Consider the following 21,306-nt stretch of genomic DNA (forward strand, 5'->3'; position numbering starts at 1 on the left):
CAGGAAGGGATGTCATGAGTGAAGAAAAGGAAGTCATTTTTGATCTTCCCTAGGCGCGCATTATGGAATTAGTCAACAAAGAGGGAATCTGGAAATTGTTCAATCGTGTTGTGCTTGAACCGTTTTGCTGCTGCTTTGGACAGATACAGTGGATCAATGACTTTGAAGCAGTTGATTCCAGACTTAATTCGACTGGAAGCCATGATAAGGAGTTGAGGTGAAGACGTGGTCTGGTGGATAGAAAAAGGGGCCACTAGGGTAGTGATGGCGCAAAGAAGTAAAATAAGAGGGATGCGCGAATTCCGGGAATCAAGCGAGAAAAAACCCAATAGTAATGAGGTCAAATCAGGACCAAAGGGAGATACCTAACAAGGCTAAAAACAGGTAGAAAGGTAAAGGGGAGAAGCAGCATTGAATCATGTGTGCATACCTCTTCTGTTTCTAATAGTGGAGGAGGAAGCAGCAAAAAGGGGTTGCCCAATCCAAGATGGCCACCAAAGATGGAAAGCACGTTCCTCTTTCTGTTTCCATGCCCAATTTGTCATGAGTAGCCCCAAGACACTGCCTGTATTCCTCGCATCCCCTCCGAAATGACAGGGGACTCTGTGAGCTGTGGTGGCAGTTACTAACTAGGTGAAAAAGGCCTCCCGCTGGATTGAGGAGTGCTCTCAATGTTGTGCTGGTCTGTATCCTGAACGGACACTTCCACCAGTGGAAGGGGGAGCCAAGAACAGCAGAAGCCCCCACTGAGCGGGCATCTGCTGATTATAAACACGAGCATGGATTTAAAAAACTACATTTGAATTGCAGCACGCCACAGGTCACGTCCCCAGATCAGCTAAATTGAAAGTAGTGGCCTTTAAAAAACTTGTGGACTCAATTCACCAAAATGCCAGGTAGTGGAGCTATTGTGCACCCTTTGACCTTCCGGCTCCTGCCCCTGATGACGTATGAGCGTGATATCACATGACCTTCCACCAACAGCATGTCACATGACTGGCAACATCACAGGAAGCGACATCAGTAACGTTGAAAAAAATGCACAAATGCTTCATTAATTGAAAACCGAAACACTGATGAGTGGAGATGTGGTTATATTTTATTATCAATGAAGGGGCAGCCCTTACGTGTCATAGGCTCATCCTTCACACACCTGGGTCCAGACATAATATAGCGACAGAATCCTGAATTAAAATACGGCTGGCTGATTTTTTTAGGGTGAAGTTGACCATTTTGTGCAGTATCTTCAGCTAGTGAATTTTGCATAACTTTTCCTTCAGGTACATTTTCCACAAAACCCTCTAGGGAAATGTCTTGCTGAAATCATATTTTTGCAGTTTATCACCTGTCAAGTCACTTTTAGCAGGTTTTTCCCCTGCTCTTCTTTAAGACTTTGCATACTTAACGCAGTGGAACCCTCCACGTGCCCTCAGGTGAGACCCCACGTCCCTCCACATGGCCAGCCGCCCGTTGGCGTGAAAGACTCCCAGGAGAGCAGCAGTGCCCCAATCCGGCCATAACGCCACGACTGGTCACCCCGATGGACCTCGCTCCAAAGGCCGGCCACTGCCCGCATGGTGTGAACGTTGTACGGTGGGGGTGCTTCCCAACTCAACACCTCATTGGTCATCGGAGTGACTTGGCCATTGTGGTACTGCTCCTCAGAAACTGTCTTATCAGAATCTTCCCCCCCACCAGCCACCCACCTACCTCCAACATTTCCATTAGCTTGCAGACAGAAGCATCCAAATAAACCTAAGCGTGTGCCTCCTACCCCTGACAGTTAATTCTTGCAGTTTTGGTGTTAATTATCCAGTCTCAACAGTGAAGAATTTCCTTCACCTTGTTGCAGTTTCCAGTTGGACTCTGAGTGCCAAATTTGAGCTGTTTGCCACACAAGACCTGGGCAGCAGGTACCACCGTCGTGTCCTACATCAACATTTACAGATGGTACAGTATTGAGTACTGACTGAGGAACGTCGCGCCTTAAGGACCGGTCCTACAGGGTGGACAGAGAATATTCTCTGACACTGGTGGCCAGTGGTTGGACTTCCATCTCTGGACTTGGGCCGGATAGCCTCTTCTTGTCCTGGCGGGCGCCCGCTGCTCCTCTGAAACTCGAGAAAGTCGGTCTGGAGGTGCCCGTTGCTCGGGCCGGCGCCCGCTGTGGGGACCCCTCTTTATTCAGCAAGCTGTAGCGGACCAGCCAGATGTTGGGTGGTTTCTGCACGTAGACCTTGGTGGGCTTGTAATATTTTACATAAACCCAACACATCCAGATGAGGAGAACCAGGATCTCCAACAGCAAGATCAGGAGGGAGACCAGGTACAAGATGAGATGGAGGAAGCAGCAGTATTTGGCGATGTAGTCAGCCAGCGTCCCCAGTTGTTTGTCGTGACTCCCAATCACTGAGAAGACATCAATGGTATTCAGGAAAGCCGTGGTGAGGCCTGTTGGTTCCATGGTGCTCACGTTTGCTGTTGTCTCCTCATAAGGAGAAGCTGTTTGAGTGAAGCTTGTGTATTGTTGGGTGGTGGGTTGTGTTTTTCTCTGGTTGGTGGTGATGGCGGTGGTGGTTGCCTTCACAGGTCTGTGTGTGCTTGTCGGTATCAGTATTTTGATGGAGGTTGAGAATGCAGTGGTCTTTTGTGTCAGTTTCTCAGTTGTAGTTGGTGGTTCTGTGGTTGGCGTTGTCTTTGTTGTTGTTGGGATTGCAGTGCTCGGTTCAGTGGGTTGTTCTGTGGTTGTTTCAAGCACTGTGGTCAGTTTAGTCAATTTCTCTGTTGTTGTGATGGAAGTGATTAGTTCAGTCACTTGATCTGTTGTTGTTAGGAGCATCGTGGTTGTTATAAATGTGGTGATTGGTTCGGTCAGTACAGTCGTGGGCACGGTTACTCTCTCGGTAGTTGTGGGCAGCCATGTGGTGAGTTGCGTTGTAACCTCCGTAGTGGTTGGGAGACTCGTGGTAGGTTCTTCCTCGTGTACAAGTGCACCATCGACAGCCTTGCCGCAGTGATCAGTAGGGAACTGCATGACTGGGGTGCCCTTCAGCTTCCGAGGGGACGAGCACCTCACGCTCTCCGGATCCAAATGTGTTATGGTGCCATTCAAAACGTAAATGTTAAAGTCATTTTCTGCAACCCACGTCTTAAGGTTCTCCAGGGCGCAGTTGCAGTTCCAAGGATTGTTATAGAGGTAAACATAAGCCAAGGCGTCCAAGCCTTCAAAGAACTGGTCTGGGAGCTCGGTCAGGCGGTTCCCAGACAGGTAGAACCTGTTTAACATCTGTAGGCTGCTCACCAGGTGCCGGGGCAGGATCCGCAGCTGGTTGAAAGACAGGTCAAGGGACTCCAGGACATGCAGGTCCTCAAAAACCTGATCAGAAAGGAAGGCAATCTGGTTCCCCTGGAGGTCTATCTCCTTGAGTTTGTCCAAGCCCCGGAAGACATCGTCTGGAACATCTGTGATTGAATTGTGAGCCAGGACGACCTTCGTCAACTTCTTAAAGCCGACGAGGCTGGGAGCCTGAGCGAGAGAATTGTTGGACAGGTTGAGCTCCTCCAGCGGGAGTGGGTCACTCGTGTCCAGCTTGGTTAGCTTATTGTTGGAGAGGTCCAGCTTGGATAGCCCTGGCAATCCTGCGAAGGAGCTGGTGGAGACGAGTCGCAGATTGTTGAAGTTTAGGAGGAGGACGTCCGTGCCCGTGGGTATGGAGGAGACGGGGACATCTGAGAGGCTCTGCTGGCTGCAGTTGGTTTCACTCTTTCCGTGCTCGTTTGTGTCGGTTTTGCAGACGTCCTTCACGTGTACAACTCCAATCATGGCCGAAGCAAGGAGGAAGAGATGAAACGTGTTCCGCTGCTGAGGAGCCATGTTCTAGAAGGACAAAAAAACAAGAAAAGAGATGTCATTGGTTGGTTCTATCAGTGTTTCTTCAGCCCTGACTCGCGCCCTGGACACTTTGTATCCTTTGAAACCAGCATCCGACCATCTCCATGAGACGTAACTACCAAGGAACCATGGCTGGTGCGATCCCACTAGTGGGTGTATGCATAGGATGCCTCCACCGACGTATCCCTTACGGGTTCATGTGTGAGTGTATGGGCTTCTTACAGGTATCAGGCATTAGAACAGGTTTGTGGGGGGGTCCCAGCAGGTGTCGTGTAGGTTTGGATAACACTGGTGCTGCTCAGGATTGCAAAGAACCATAAAACAAATTATAGATGGACTCACTGCTCATCTAAGAGAAGGCTGACCGCAGTGCCATCGGTGGGGGTCTTACGGCACCGTCGCCAGCATTGGCTCTATCGCAGTCTATGAATTGGTGGAAGCTATGCACTCAATACGATTGGGTTCCACTGAGAACCCCCTGTCCCATCACATAATATTATCCAAACCTAACCTTTTCAGTGCACGTTTGACTAATCTGTTTAACTGTCGACTTCCTGGCTGCCTGGAAACACGTCACTCTTCTCACCCTACTAAAAAAAAACATTGACTGACCCTTTCACCCTGTCCAGTTTTCGACCTATTTCCTTACTCCCCTTTCCATCCAAAATGTTTCAAATTCATATAAACTTCTTACAATCATTTGGACCCTACACAGTCAGGTTTTAGGGCCGCTCACGGTACTGAAACCGCCCTATTGGCTGCCACTGACAATATTAGGCTACGTCTGGATGACGACAGACCAGCGACCCTCATTCTACGTGAGCTCTCTGCAGCTTTTGATGCAGTCTCACATGCAGTGTGAATCTAAAAACTCTGCATGACATTGGCATCCTATCGAAGGCTCTTCAGAGGATCGCGTTCTTCCTCTCTAGGAGATCCCGGTCCACCCACCTTTCTCCATTTCAGTGCAACTCTACGCCTGATTTTGATCTCGGCAGATGGCTTAATCCATCACAAAGGTGTTGGATATCCCATTCCTCAAAATATAAATTCCATTATATTCTATGACATTCAGTTTCAGTTTGTTTATTTTGCAGAGTTACTTAAAACCATTGCAATACATGCAAAAAATAAAACCATATATATAGAATATTCGACCACAATAATATTCTAATTCTATTTATATTCTATGGGATTTCTGGCAAGTTTTCTCTGAGGGGCCTGGGGTGTGCACTCTCTAAGTGGAGACGGCTGCTGCAGTCAGTAGGTTTTGTGTACAGTGAGGTGCCAAGTTTTGCTTCTACAGCGATGATATTCACATCTAGAAAAGACACAGAGTTGCTGAATTTTAGGAAGGGGTTCCTGTTGTTGATCCATTCATAAAAGGGATTAATGGTGGGTAGCTTGGCACGAGCAGACTTATCCCAAAGGCAATGTGTAAAGTATTTGTACTCAAAACACACAGTGATACAGTGATAACGCCACGAATGGACACCAAACGAGTTTAGAAAAATAAAGTATCTCTATCTAAACTCAACAAGACCAAAACGACAAAAATTCAACTTATAAGTAATAAGATATGACTTTAGAACAGATAAAAGTACTAAATATATACTTTCCTCACTATGTTTTTTATTTCTACTTTATTTGAGGTATTGTATATTGCTGACCACATCAAGTCAGCGTCAGAGCACTTTAAATTGGAATAGAGAATGAATGTGTTATATTTAGCCTGTCTCTTTTCTGTCTGTGGGTTTTCATTGTCACTCACATGATGTCACACTAGAATCTTTGGTGACATCATGGAGTGTTGGGGGCTTGCCCTGGTCTCTACTGGCAGTTGGCACCAGGCAGGCTGAGTGACAAGGAGGTCACTCCTGGTGGGTCTTCTCTATACTTTCATCTTTCCATCTTGATGACTTGACCTGCAACTTAACTTTAATAAAGGAACCATAATTATACACCCGGCTCGAGGACTTCTATTTACAACAGAATGTATGGAGGACGTAGAATTAGAATACACAGATATGTAAAACGTCACATTGTAGCATTGACCTTATAAACAATAGTGAAAATATTAATGCTATTGAAGTCAAAATCATATTATCGAATGTTTACATCTGCAGAACTGTGAGCCAGGCTACAATAATGACAGATTGTACTGAGGATGCAGTCACGCATGGAGCTATAAGGACTCTGGACCAGGAAGCAGGATGTCCAAGGAGGTACAAGGTATTGTAGTTTTTGGGATAGAAGGTCCTTCACCCTCTCTTGATTCGCTGTACGCAGCAGCCTTCCACATGCATACTACTGAAATGTGGTTTCAGGTCTGGGTCGCTGCCTCAGAGACAGACTGACGGTACTTTTGCTTCCTGTATTCTGAGATTTCAAGTACCAGAGTCTCCTTTGTTTCTGGAGTTGGTGTTTCTGCCTTGGGTATGTAGTCTTTGTGCTAAGAAAGATGAGGGTGGTGATGCATCAGAGGGTGAACATGGCATCCTGTGTATGCAGAGTTCCTGACAGGGAGCTGGGTCAAAGATCCCAGGACTGTCAAGAAGTGCTCAGTTTTCTTTGTGATTGTGATTGGACACGTTGAAAAGTTCAGTGACACTTTTAGGGGCATTCCTCTTAGGAAGCCATAGAGTACAGCTGCATCATGTCTAGTGTGGAGATACCTAGAGAGCGGGCTGTCACTTGTAGGTCATGAGTGGATATGAAGACTGTCAGGTTGTGAATGGTGCACAAAACTCCTGGACATTGCTGGCCATGTTGCCATATTCTGTTACAGAGGTGATTGCCAGTATGAATCCCAAAGACTCAGCTTTACTTATTATCATTGGCCTGGTTCCTTCAGTGTTTGAGTTTGGTGTCCACCCATGGACTAGGGATGTTGCGTTGTTCGGTGATATGAGAGGGAATCCATCTCATCGCGACTGAGCTGCAGCAACTGTTTGGTGAGCCAAGCCTGCGCTCCGAGGGCTTTCTTGGGTAAGCAGTTTCTTGTTCACACCTAAGTTTGAGATGGAATGGAGTACAATCTCCACCTGAATCCCAAACTCTATGCGACTCCATAGCGAATTTTTTCCAAGAAAAAATGTCCATAATCTATGACAATTTTCCTGTCTAACGCATTAACAACTCTGGATTCACGGCATTTCCGGACAATTTCATCACATTTACCATATGTACTCTTAATCAGTTTGAGACCATCTCACTTGCCGACACAAACAACTTACTGCTAGCAGCAAAATCAGGCTCACCAACTGATTTGGGCCTACCTAGCATAAAGGCTCTTCTCTTTCCAACTTGCGCTCCTATAATTCAAAAAATTCTGAACTGTTCCATTCTGACCGGCCTCATTCCGAGCACCTGGAAAGAGGCCTATGTCTGCCCCATTCTAAAGAAACCATCGGCAGATCCCCAGGTGCTCAGCAATTATAGACCAATATACTTGTTACCCCTGCTAGGCAAAATGCTGGAATCAGTAATAAATAAATAAATGAGTCAGTATCTGGAATCCAATGACATCCTTGATCCATCTCGGTCGGGCTTTCGCCCAGGCTTTAGCACAGAAACGGCCATCTTCGCAGTGACTGACTCTCTGAGACTTACCCTCGATGCCGGAGGATCCACGATCTTGATCCTCCTAGATCTCTCCGCGGCATTCGATACTATTTCGCATCAACGACTAGCGGAGAGACTGCTCAAATGTGGCATCGGGGGTATGGCCCTGCAGTGGCTGAGAAACTTTCTAACGGACAGATGGCAAACCACCACCCTGGGCCCGTTTGTATCTCCCAAAAAATTCTTGCTGGACAAGGAGGTGCCTCAGGGTTCGCGCCTAAGCCCCACCCTCTTTTGTGATGTATTCCTATAGATTCTGTATCGATCCCCCTATTCCTGACCCTATTCTGGTTAGCAAACTAACAAGTTAACTAGCAGCCATCTCATGAGGCAGAAAACCCCCATGATGCAGGAACCGTTATCTGATAAAGCCACACTACGGCAAAGGAACGTGTTATCTGATTAGGTCATAACGCTTGCCATCTAATTAGACAAGCGATATTCCTCCAGCCCCTGATAAGGCATACGGAGTTCTCATAACAAATCAAACCTATGACAACCTGGGAAAAACCCTGCGGCCATTGTTTTGATTTCACCGAGAACTTCAGCAAAAGAATGTGCTAACGACCTGGTCGTATGACATCCTTATTGACGTATCTATGTCCATCCTTACGTCAATCTCGGCACCTTAAAGGTATAAATATTACCGATATTGCCCTATGGTGACGAGAACGGAGCAGCCAGACTTGCCGAAGCCCAGAGCAGAGCAGACCCCGCTGGCGCAGCCCCGCCTTCCTGACGCGCTGAGAACGAGCAGCTGCCTATTTCTCCTGCCGAGAAATCCAGCTCCGGCGCTTCCGGGTAGCCCTCGCAGGCAGCCTGGAATATCGAGACCAGAGACGAGAGATACCATCCCTCATCCATCCTAGATTCCAGGTACAGAACTGAATAACCCCTCACAGAGAATTCTTTAGTCAGTCACTTGGCAAAACAAACTTAACGTAAACTGTAACTTTCTATTCCCGCCCACGTATTAGGCTTAGGTCAGGTACACGGGGTAGGCGTAGCTAGAAACACCAGTTGAGTACGATTAACCAAATGTATATGTGTATGTAATATATTTTATTCATTTTAAACCTTCATATGGCTTAGAAACCATATCAATGTTTTTACAGTATTATTTTATACTTCTGCTTTTAATGTATGCACTTTACTTAACCATAAGTATTGCAATAATATCGATCCATTTCTCTTGTATGAGAAAAGAGACTGATCAATAAATAACATCTTTTATTGAACACGCCCGTCTCTTCCTTTTCTCTACAAACTGATGAGACTAAGAATGCACGTACTGACTGAGTAAAATAAATTGCCTTTTGTTCACACGACTCTCGAGATACACTCTTGATTAGGGGAGAGCAAAGTTGTCATGTTCTATGGTTGTCAGAAACTAAATCCCTTCTTGTCTATCCAGGGAGGTTCAACTCCTCCTTGCCTATTCGAGAAAGTTTCTAGTGAACTCTGAGCTAGCTGGCAAACCCAAAACTTTAAGTCTAATATCGACAGTAGTAGACCTAGTTAACGTCTGGTCTAGGCCTATACTATTGAAGGTATTATTCCAATGCGCAGAGCCTATTGGGATAATAGGAACTACACTACATGGCGCCCAACGCGTTTGGAAGGGAGATAAAACTAACGTAAGACATTTAGAGTAACTCAGTCGTGCTTTCTCACTCAGACCCCTTTTTTCCCATAATACTCCAAAGACGTCTGGAGTGGGTGAAAGGTAATATCCGCCAAACCTCGCAGGAGGAAACTCCTATGTATGGTACTTGGTTTAGTCAACGTTGAAGGATAAACCGTTCCAAAATATTGTGCATCTAATCTTTGTTTCCATAAGAAACCTGATCTGCAAACAAACAAAATAACCTTCTGTCGGTACAATGTCAGACAGTGAAGGAGAAAGAGAGGCAGTTAGATTAGCAACTGAAATAGCAGCAGCTGATACTGCACTGCAAGACGCAGACCCGGATATAATACTCATCCCGGTCATTAAAAGGAAATCTATAACTTTAAAACTTATAGAAAATGGACTGACACCTAGAGGTGGTACAGTCATATTCGTAATTGAGGCACACGAATATCGGCAGACAGAGGTATACTATTCATGGATACATTTTCCAGCAGCAAATGCTGTAACAAAGTACTTCCACTATTACAAAGTAGAGGAACCTCCTGGAGAGTACACTCCTTTCGAGGAGGTGGAAGTACCACTTAAATTTCAAGAGCATTTGCTCTTATTTAATGGCGCCCTAAAACATAATAATCACATCACCAGGCTCGGTCCTTTAGGTAGACCAGGAGCAACGTGGCCGGTCCTAGCTGGATACACACCACATCCAGACATCAATGGGATGTCTGCAGCAGAGCTGTTAACACAGCTAAAACAATTAATAAAAATACATAGACAATTAGTCCAATATGTGATGCGGACTTCAACAATTCAGCCAGCAATTAAAATTCCACAGCTGACCCCTCACCAGGGGAACACAAATAAAATTACACCACAGAGCATTCAATCATGCCTAGGTAAAGTACCAGCTAAACGGGAACAAATACCATTCTGGTTAGCACAAAAAATCACCCAAATCGAGGCTGTGTTTCCAGACACCACCCCGTTAGAAAAACACAGGATTCTGACTATCTGTCTTCCAATGGGAATCGCACCACACATTGAGGACTGTGACACTTGGGGTACAGTCTTTGCTTCCATCTACACAAAAACGCACGGTGTTCCATCCATTTCGGTAATACCAGATGTGCTAAAACAAATTCAAGATGAATATGGTCCAGAACCCGCTTTAACTCTTGGTATGAAATTACTAAAAGACTTCAAGCAGGTCTCGGCTATATTATTAGCCAACATAAAAGGAGAAGCAGCGAACGTGGCGATCCGCCAGAGGTTAAAAGAGACAGATATAGCAGACCATCCAGCTGAAATTGCCAGAATCATAGAAAAATCCTATGAGGAACTAGGTAGAGATAGTTTAGGTGGAATACCAGTAAAACCACAACTGATTGAAAGTCCTGAAAAAATATTTTTTAATAATAACTCAACATCACAAAAAAAGAGCTGGGATGGAAACAAACAATCCAATCCTAAAGAAAAGAAATTCCAGTCCAGAGGAAGGTCTCCTAGGCGAAGAGAAAAATCTCCGAACCAAAGACACAGGTCACCCCAGAGTGACCCCTCTGGGAAAAGATATAACCTGAGAAATAGGGATAATATAAAGAAACCTGATAGATATCAAGACATTGATACACGTCCCTCTCAATCTTTTCAGACTTCCTCGCAGAAATCGGAAAGAAGAGGACGATCAGAACAAAGAGAAGAGCACGCCAAGTCCAAAGACAAGGAACCTGCTCAGCTAAAAAAGAAATTACAATTTCCAAAAAAGAAGGTAGCCAGTATCAAGGTAGTTAACAATGCCGAGAATACTGAGGACACAACTGAAAAACGGAGAATGGGCTCAGACAATGCTAGACAGCGCAGCAGAAGTGAGCATAGCTCGCAAAGTCCTTATGAATCATCTGGAGACAGTGGACACGAATGAATATCTTCAAGTGGAAACTGCAGACACCAGAGTTAGCAAACCTCACAAAATATATGAAATAACATTACGTATAGAAGGGGATAAGACTAGAAAAATAAGGGGACTATTTTGGGATAATCTCTCCAAGGGCTATGACATCCTTCTAGCTGAAAAGGACTGGCCACCAGAATTTGTCAGGGAGTGCCCTCATGGCGAAGAAATAATTATGCCTGCCTTCTCAAATCATATCCCAATTCATAAAAAATACACACTTGCCAGAAAGTGGGCAGTAGCCCTAGCTCCTGCTTTATATAAAAATCACGTAGGATGGGATGAGGACTCTCCTCCTCACAAAATCCAGTTAAAATCACAACCTACTGCACAGAGGCAGTACCCAATTAAGCAAGAAGCTAAAAAACAGGTAAAAGAAATCCTAGATCAGCTAGAATACCAGGGGGTGATTGAAACTTGCACCTCACAAATGAACAACCCTTTGTTTCCGGTCTCCAAACCAGACAATTCATATTGTCTAGTTTTGGATTACCGACACCTTAACTCATGTTGCAAAACTTTTGCAGTGCAAAACTCGCATAGTGCTGCACTAATGAATAACATAGTGCGCAAAAAATACAAAACAACATTAGACATCTCTAATGGATTCTTTTGTCAAAACATAGCACCAGAGAGCAGATATTTGTCTGCATTCTCAATAAATGGCACTCAAAAACAATTCTGTCGGTTAGCCCAGAGGTACAAGAACAGCCCAGGAGTATTCTCAGCGAGAGTAACAGAATTACTACAAACATATGACGACGAAGCATTATCGTATGTCGACGACATATACCTAACAGATGATGACTTGGAGACTCACTTGAAGAGAGTGAACACCATAATACTTGGGTTCGCAGCAGAGGGTTACAAATTCAACTTTAAAAAATCCAGAATTGCCCATCTGACAGTCCTGTTCTTAGGATATGAATTATCAAGTGAAGGCAAAAGCCTGGCTGACAATTTCCTAGAGAAATGTGCCGTACTCCAAGCACCTAGAACACTAAAAAACCTACAGTCAATTCTAGGCTTCCTAAATTTCGGAAGAACATACATTGCAAATTACGCAGAAAGGGTCAAACCCCTTTATGATCTAATAAAACCGGATTTTAAAAGAACCAATTGGACTCAAATACACACAGAAATTCTGAGATCCTTACAAACAGACATGCTAATTAAAACAAAATTAGAAACACGTGATAACACACGCAATCTTGTGATTCGAGTCATCCCAGGAAGATGCGGATTCACATACCTGACCTCTAATGAGGGAGAAAAGGTACCAATTGCATTCAAATCACACTTGTACACTAAGGCTGAAATGAAATTCAGCCCAACGGAAAAAATTCTAACTGCAACACAGACAGCTATAGCAAAAGAACGAGCCCTGGCACAAGGTAAACGAATAATAATCGTGACACCGATACCAGCCCTAGAGGCGGTAACAAAGGCAAGCATTCCAAATGCTAAAGCGCTCCATCCGAGATGGATACAATGGGCTAATTCTCTTGCTGCAACAGACGTGGCATACGAATTTGATCATAACTTAAAGACACAAGAATTTCTCCAATATGAATTTGAATGTCCTCCGCCGACCGAAATTCTGCCTCTAGAACATTACGGCTGTATAATATATACAGACGGATCAGCACAACCCGCAGTAGGGGGTAAACAAGCTTACAGTGCTGCGTGCGCGATCGTTAAAGGTCGCTGGCACGAAGGGAAATTTAAACCAGCAATCACTAAAACACAATCTTTAGGAGATTGTACAGCTCAGCGAGCTGAACTATTGGCGTTCAAGATGGCGCTTGAAAATACCGATCGAGAATTCCCCACACTCATAGTGTGCGATTCGTATTATTGCGTTCAGTCTTACAATGAATACTTGCAGATCTGGCTTCAGAATGGTTTCAAGGATGCAAAAGGTGGCACAATCAAGCATAAAATGCTCTGGGAACAAGTAGTTCTTTTACAAAAAGAACTACCAAAGACTCACGTGATACACACACTGAGTCATCAACGTGATGGCGTTCACGTTGCAGGGAATTCATCGGCTGATGAGGCCGCGAAGGCAGCTGTGCAAACGGCTTCCGTAGCTGCCATCACACGGTCAAAAACAAAAATAGACAGCGAAATATTACAGGCTGTCAGCGCTACAGTAAAGGATTCGATAGAAACACTCCCGAAAGGTTTTCCAGTAAAATACTCATACATAACTGATGCAAACAATGTTCCTTTTGCTCGAATCCCTGGAGTGGGGGATAGGGCAATTCCAAACATGGAACATAGGTTAGGACTGATAATAGCGGCACACGAAGGGCTTGCTTCTATACATGCTGGCGTCTCAGCCACAGTATCATTATTAAAACAGAGATACTGGTGGCCACAAATGAGAAGACAAACAAGGAACTATGTTTTAGAATGTGAAATATGTCAAAGAATGAAAGTATCAACAGTGAGACGCCCAGCGCAGACGCCCCTTCTAATCTCGGATAAACCATTAGCCTGTGTTTACCTAGACCACTGTGGTCCCTTACAAAGGGATGGTAACTATAAATATATCTTGGTTGCAGTGGACTCATGTACGAGATTCATATGGATGTGGCCCCAGCGAACGGCTGACGCCAGAACTGTTATAAAAGATTTGCGAGTCTTTATCGGCACATACGCAATTGGCATGCTGCATTCGGACCATGGTCCTGCTTTTAGCTCTAGAGCTTATAAGGAGGCCATGGTCAGCATGGGCGTGACATTGCGGTACTCTTGTCCATTTCACCCTGAGGGGAACGGAATTGTTGAAAGAAAAAACCGTGACATAAAGCAATCTATAACGGCAAAGGTATTAGGTTCGGGAGCTGGGTGGGTCAAACATCTAATAAGTGTCCAACGTAGTCTAAATAACCTGCCAAGAAATTCTCTGAAGGGATTCAGTCCGTACAAATTATTATTTGGAACTAGGATGTTAATCTCTGACCTTGACAGTCAGACTTCAGTGGTAAAGGAAAAAAGCTTTGATATCAAAGATCGTTTGGCTATTTTACAGGACTTAAACGAAACAAGAAAAGACCTGAGCAACATAAAGTTGAAACAGCAGCCAACAACCACTGAAGAACCACCACCTGTCCCAGCAAGACCTGTCTGGATTCCAAAAATCGGGGATCTAGTCAGAGAAAAGATCGCGGTAAAGAAGGAATTTGGGCCTTCTTACAGAAAAGCAGTTCCTGTCTTGTCTGTCAACGGGACAAGATCAGTTGTACTACCGCCGCTTGCTGGTAAAAAGGAGAACCGAGTTGTATCCATCGACCTGGTAAAACCACAATCATGTGGCCGATAACAAATAGTAGGCCGAGTGGACTCCCCATAAGTAGCAGAACACCAAGGTTTGCTACCAGTACAGAGGTACTAACAAAGAGGCTAATCACATTCGAAACGCCTACAGAAGAACAACAAGGACTATGCAACAATGCAATGGAACTTAGACCTCTGAAAACCCAAATAAAAACATTTAGCAGAGACACACCAACCTATAATGAAGTAACAAACGACTATGCAAGAAACAGTAATCCTGAAGCTATTGGAACAATTGACAGAACTGCATCCGGCTACTTCATAAACTTCGATGATTCCTCTGAAGGCTTCACTGAATCAAAAACACAGCCATCAACAAAAACCTTTAAAGATAAAGTTAAAGTACTTTTGAAACAACTGAAAGAAACATATCTAGTTTCTCCATGGATCGAATTTTGGGTGGGTTTTGGTGCATTTATCCTCATGCTTTGGCTCATCATGATACTTACATTGGGACGCTTCATTGAGGGAAAATATGCTAAAATGGACACAGCAAGTCAGAAAATCAACTTGATCCTCAAACCACACACATCTTCACACGTCGAGAAAAGAGAACTTTCTTCAGTCAACTTCACAGCCAATCCTATACCGGGTGGGGTAGCATGGGACAACACTGACTACGAAATCTATGGTCCGGTTGAAATCCTGAAATATCCACACCAAATTAAGATCTCATTGAGTGACTTTGTAAAACCAAGCTCATTTGCTGATGATTGGGACTTTGAAAGTATAAATAATATGATGTCTGACTTAGTGATGTCTGCTAAATTTACCAAACATGATTATTTGCAGGGTTCTACAAATTATGATAGTATGTACTGTTATAACCACTATGGTAACCATTTTCTACATAGATCTGCACAACCTAGAAATGTTTTAAATTATAATCAATGGGAACATTGTGCAACCCCTCCAAAAGGAAGCTCACGAACCGTTTACGACAAATATTCATATTTTTCAGGTTTTAACATAAGTAATGCTGAAACATTTTATTTCAAATTGTCAAATAAGACAGGAAAGAAGACCATGATAACAAACACAAAATTGATCTATTCAGACTCATTCTTTGAACAAATGAATACTTTTGGTTTTGATTATTGGGACAAATATGTTGAATTGAAAAGTGTTTGGGGCACAAAAGAATGGCAAGTACAGGGTATAGAATCTTTGTTTAGAGCCTGCATGATCCCAGAACAAATTATATTTTTAAATGACACTGTTCAACAAACTACCTGTCTTGGCTTAGCCAAAATCAAAGACTTAAATAAACCGTCTATTCCAAAACCAACAATGAACAGCAATAGCTCTACAGATGAAGAGATAGACGTAAATTATGTATTAAACCAAAACAGAACACATCCAGATTGGAAAAAGTGGTTGATCTGGCCCACAGATACTAATAACTGTCAAGACAGATTCCTGAACAAAACACAGGGGTTCAAAATGACCAGGCCAGACCCTAGATATTCCCAAAGACATCACCCAGGAATAATAACCACCTACAGTGTGGGCAAATTATGCCTTCAATGGCTACAAACTTCCACACTGGCAGAAATTAAGCAACACCTAACTTTACTTACTGATGGTGCTGACTTACGTGATTTCATTATGGGACCGCGCAAACAGCGTCAAAAACGTTTCATAGCAGCCTCTGTATATGCAGCATACAACGAGGCCTGGAAGGTTACTCAAATTGAGACAGCAGAAAGGATACGAGAAATTGACCGTATTAATTTGGAAAAATCACTTTCTGTAGTGGACAATGGGTTAATGACTCTGTCCTCCAGAATTTTTTCTTTGGACAGCATTGTGTCTTCAGCAATCGACATATTATCGCAAGACTTACTGTTATTACAACACGGTCAGTCCCAATTGCGTTCTATTGTACAGCTTGGCTGGACGTTACAAAATCTGCGTTCAGGCTATGTGCCTTGGCGTTTAATCAACACAACGTCACTTTTCAATATCTTTAACCTTACTGATAGACAAATCAGTATGGCCCAGAAGGGTGCTGATTATACAATCCTGAGCATTGAGAAACTTGAGAGATTACCAGTGACAATGTCAGAACGACCTGTCAGTGAATGGATAATACATGGGATAATTAATATTCCAATATCAACCTTCAGGTTTCAATACTGCCAACAATATATACAGGCTGGCATGTACGAAAAGCTGGGAAAGGGGTACATTAAAACAACATGGAACTTGCCCTATTCACATGCATGTGTCAGTAATAAAGGACAGAAAGTGTTTCTTAGTGGCAATAATTGTGCAATGTCACTAAGCGGTACACTTCTGTGTAACGGAATTAGTTTGCATGGAGCCTGTGAAGGGAACTCAAATAACCTTTCATGTCACCAGCAAGGCGCGCCTGCAACAGAGATTGAACCATTCTTTCAAAGACTCTATAATGGGAGTTACATTCTAATTGTAGACCGCAGATGCTGTAGTCTTATGCCCGGGACTCCTTATCTCGTAACTACGACTGCGAAGGTCAAGTGCTGTGGACACTCATTGTTCCCCAGCTCCTTTCCAGACAGGGAGGCAAGGGCATGGCCCAACTTGAAAATTACTTCTATTCGAATAGATACTTTAAGCAGAATGAAAACAGTGCTTCTTCAGACGCCGACAAGGCTCACGTCATCAAAAGAAACGTATGATCTCCAAGTCGCAAGGACGACTGCAGAGATACATTCATTGTTATCAACTAATTCCCCCATACATTTCGCAGAAATCCTGAATGAAATCTTAAATATTTCTGATACCAGTGGAGTCTCAAAGGTATTTAAGACAGTATTTTCGATGGCATTAACACCATTCAAAGCCATACTGGGTATTTTTCCAGATTTCGTCCATTCGATTTTTGGCGGACTTCCCCTCATTTTGGGACTAATTGCAGGAATCCTATTCCTAGTCCTTATATTTCGTTATGGCAAACCATGTCACAGACAAAACACCTGCGACAAGGGAAGAAACAATCCTAGCAATTGGATACCGGGACCGGATATCAAAAATCCTGGGACTATCCCGGCTTAGAGACCTGAACATGACTTGGTTTCTATCCTTTCGACCAATGTGGCAACGATGTGTTTTACCTGTATTAAGGTGCCTGCTATGCGGAGAAGAATGCGTGTTAGACACCTGTCTGACGCTACAATCGGATGCGCCAATGGATGCAGAAACATTGTTGAGTCCAACAAAGGCTCATGCTTTGTGCTGCCCTCAACGGCTACCAATCCTGATGACGGCATTCATGGAAGCTTCACCACTACGATTAAGGGGTAGTGAGGTTCAAGATGAAAGCAGCATCGATCAGGTACGACCTTCTGTCAGCAATCCAAATCAGAATGTCAATGGAGACAATCATGCGCACGAATGCATGGTTACACCTATTTCCGAGTTAGTGGAACTCTCCCAGGAAGCTGTTGACAACTTTTTCGAGAGTCTAAATGATATGATGTTCTCACCGGAGCAGAAATAGAGACTTTTGAGCAAGCTCGTACACGGCGTTCCCTGAATTTGGCCTTCAACTTTAATAATACAGTCACATGAACAATTTTCCCTCCAGTTCACGGACAGCATATTTTTCAGCGGCCCCAAAATATTTTTGCATATTTTTCGGGACACTATCTTCTGCTTAAAGTAAGAACTATTCTTAGAGAACTAACATTTCTAATTTTAGATAGTTTATAGACATTAGCTGCCCGCTGGTATGTTCATAAATATTTTATTCTGTGATGAAATGGTCTCGAACTTTTTTTTCTGTATTAAGAGCCATTTCATGTGTAAATTTTCATATACAAAATAGCAATAATGTATACAAATGCGTGATTACTTTAGCATTTTCCTACAGCTTGAGTGCATACTATACACATGACTGCATTTTTTCCGTGTATTTGATAATTTCAAAATGCATTTATGTATTTTGGGGTGGTAAGGTATACACATTACTCTATAGTATGTTTTACTATGCATAGATTAGTAAATATGTCCATAGTTAGCGTGGAGTGGGTGTGATGTATTCCTATAGATTCTGTATCGATCCCCCTATTCCTGACCCTATTCTGGTTAGCAAACTAACAAGTTAACTAGCAGCCATCTCATGAGGCAGAAAACCCCCATGATGCAGGAACCGTTATCTGATAAAGCCACACTACGGCACAGGAACGTGTTATCTGATTAGGTCATAACGCTTGCCATCTAATTAGACAAGCGATATTCCTCCAGCCCCTGATAAGGCATACGGAGTTCTCATAACAAATCAAACCTATGACAACCTGGGAAAAACCCTGCGGCCATTGTTTTGATTTCACCGAGAACTTCAGCAAAAGAATGTGCTAACGACCTGGTCGTATGACATCCTTATTGACGTATCTATGTCCATCCTTACGTCAATCTCGGCACCTTAAAGGTATAAATATTACCGATATTGCCCTATGCAAACACACGCGGTGGTGACGAGAACGGAGCAGCCAGACTTGCCGAAGCCCAGAGCAGAGCAGACCCCGCTGGCGCAGCCCCGCCTTCCTGACGCGCTGAGAACGAGCAGCTGCCTATTTCTCCTGCCGAGAAATCCAGCTCCGGCGCTTCCGGGTAGCCCTCGCAGGCAGCCTGGAATATCGAGACCAGAGACGAGAGATACCATCCCTCATCCATCCTAGATTCCAGGTACAGAACTGAATAACCCCTCACAGAGAATTCTTTAGTCAGTCACTTGGCAAAACAAACTTAACGTAAACTGTAACTTTCTATTCCCGCCCACGTATTAGGCTTAGGTCAGGTACACGGGGTAGGCGTAGCTAGAAACACCAGTTGAGTACGATTAACCAAATGTATATGTGTATGTAATATATTTTATTCATTTTAAACCTTCATATGGCTTAGAAACCATATCAATGTTTTTACAGTATTATTTTATACTTCTGCTTTTAATGTATGCACTTTACTTAACCATAAGTATTGCAATAATATCGATCCATTTCTCTTGTATGAGAAAAGAGACTGATCAATAAATAACATCTTTTATTGAACACGCCCGTCTCTTCCTTTTCTCTACAAACTGATGAGACTAAGAATGCACGTACTGACTGAGTAAAATAAATTGCCTTTTGTTCACACGACTCTCGAGATACACTCTTGATTAGGGGAGAGCAAAGTTGTCATGTTCTATGGTTGTCAGAAACTAAATCCCTTCTTGTCTATCCAGGGAGGTTCAACTCCTCCTTGCCTATTCGAGAAAGTTTCTAGTGAACTCTGAGCTAGCTGGCAAACCCAAAACTTTAAGTCTAATATCGACAGTAGTAGACCTAGTTAACGTCTGGTCTAGGCCTATACTATTGAAGGTATTATTCCAATGCGCAGAGCCTATTGGGATAATAGGAACTACACTACACTTTAACATGTACTTGGCCCACCTGGCCAGGATTGTCCAACCTTTCGGCTTTGAGATAGTCTCGTATGCCGACGATACACAGCTGCTGTTCCAATAGGCTTACATCCCACTGATGAGAAAGTGCGTTTCTCGGGTGGAATGTTAGCAATCTCGGAATGGATGAGGGAGAATTGTCTCCAGCTTAATCCGGGAAAAACGGAGCTCATGATCTTAGGTAGAGCCGCCCACTCCTGGTCACCTGATTGGTGGCCTCCCCAACTGGGTGAAGCCCCTACTCCTCATTTCTCAGTGAAGAGTCTGGGAATTCAGCTGGATTCTAAACTCACCATAAAAGATAACGTTAAGAGCATCTCTGGGGCGTGCTACTATAGCCTGCGCCTACTACTTAGAATACTCCCCTATCTACCATTAGAACACAGCAGAACAGTAGCCCAGGCAATGGTTATCAGTCGGCTTGACTACGGCAACGCCCTGTTGGCTGAAGGAGGGGTGACTACTCTAACAAAACTTCAGGTGATACAGAATACTGCTGCAAGGATGGTTCTCAACCGCCCCCCAGGATCCCCATCCCTGCCCTTACTTAGAGAATTGCACTGCCTTCCGGTGGTAAAAATATCATTTTTTAAGGTCTGTTGTCTTTCCTTTATAGCACTAAAGTGTTGGGGACCCCGCTACCTGCAAAACAAACTTTTCAAACAGATATCCGAATACAATTTAAGATTGAATGCACTCGCCCTCTTGAAGGTCCCTCGTATCCGGCTAAGTCGCACAGGTGGCAGAGCTTTTTCTTATATCGCTCCCAAATACTGGAATTTGCTTCCAGGGGCCCTGCATAAATTCTCTTCCTACCTGTCTTTTAGGAAACAATTAAAAACGTTCTTGTTCTAAGCTGGTCTCTCCTGAATAAACTTCCCCGGAAGCCCCTCCTGGAATCCCCTAGGTAAGCACTGAGATGCCCCCGGGTGAGTCATGCGCTATATAAGAACGCATAACATAAGAATGCATAACATAACTGTCAGAGTATTGCTGTATGTTAAGGTCAGTTCTCTTATGTTTATTGACTGGTTCGACGTAAGGTTACAGAGTGTTGTAGTACCCCCATGGGAAGATTAGGAGGCATCTGGGAAGTCTGCCATCAAAGACTCCCCAGATGCAGCACTGAGACATCGAAGCCACCTGCATGCATGGTGGTACGGATGTGTAGATGAATGTGCAGGGGTAGAACGGCAGCAAGGCCTGAAACACCTTAGCTCTAGGTCAAAGGGAGGGGGTTCACGTGAAGCAAAACAGAGAGCAGTGCCAGAGAAAACCCTCTTGTAGGCTCTGGCCCTGATGTTACTAGTGCGACAATATAGACCATACGGGCATAGATGTTCCCTCGGGTAAGTGTGGTGGATAACATTACTAAGCACAATCCCTCACCATGATGACACTGGGTCGCAGTGTGGTTACTGATGTGGGCTTCA

The 21,306-nt window shown here is 43.9% G+C and overlaps 1 protein-coding gene across 1 annotated transcript in view; it reads right to left on the bottom strand.

Moving 5' to 3' along the window:
• Positions 1 to 1,081: 1,081 nt before the first annotated feature.
• The window catches only part of GP1BA (glycoprotein Ib platelet subunit alpha), a 39,015-nt gene continuing 18,790 nt past the window's right edge, over positions 1,082 to 21,306 (bottom strand). Inside the window, exon 2 of the mRNA XM_078671325.1 lies at positions 1,082 to 3,877. Within this exon, the coding sequence (XP_078527451.1) occupies positions 2,000 to 3,874 (1,875 nt within the window). The 5' untranslated portion in view covers positions 3,875 to 3,877 and the 3' untranslated portion in view covers positions 1,082 to 1,999. The remainder of the gene's footprint in view (positions 3,878 to 21,306) is intronic.

Source organism: Lissotriton helveticus, chromosome 12, assembly GCF_964261635.1.
Source record: "Lissotriton helveticus chromosome 12, aLisHel1.1, whole genome shotgun sequence".
Classification (NCBI taxonomy): domain Eukaryota; kingdom Metazoa; phylum Chordata; class Amphibia; order Caudata; family Salamandridae; genus Lissotriton; species Lissotriton helveticus.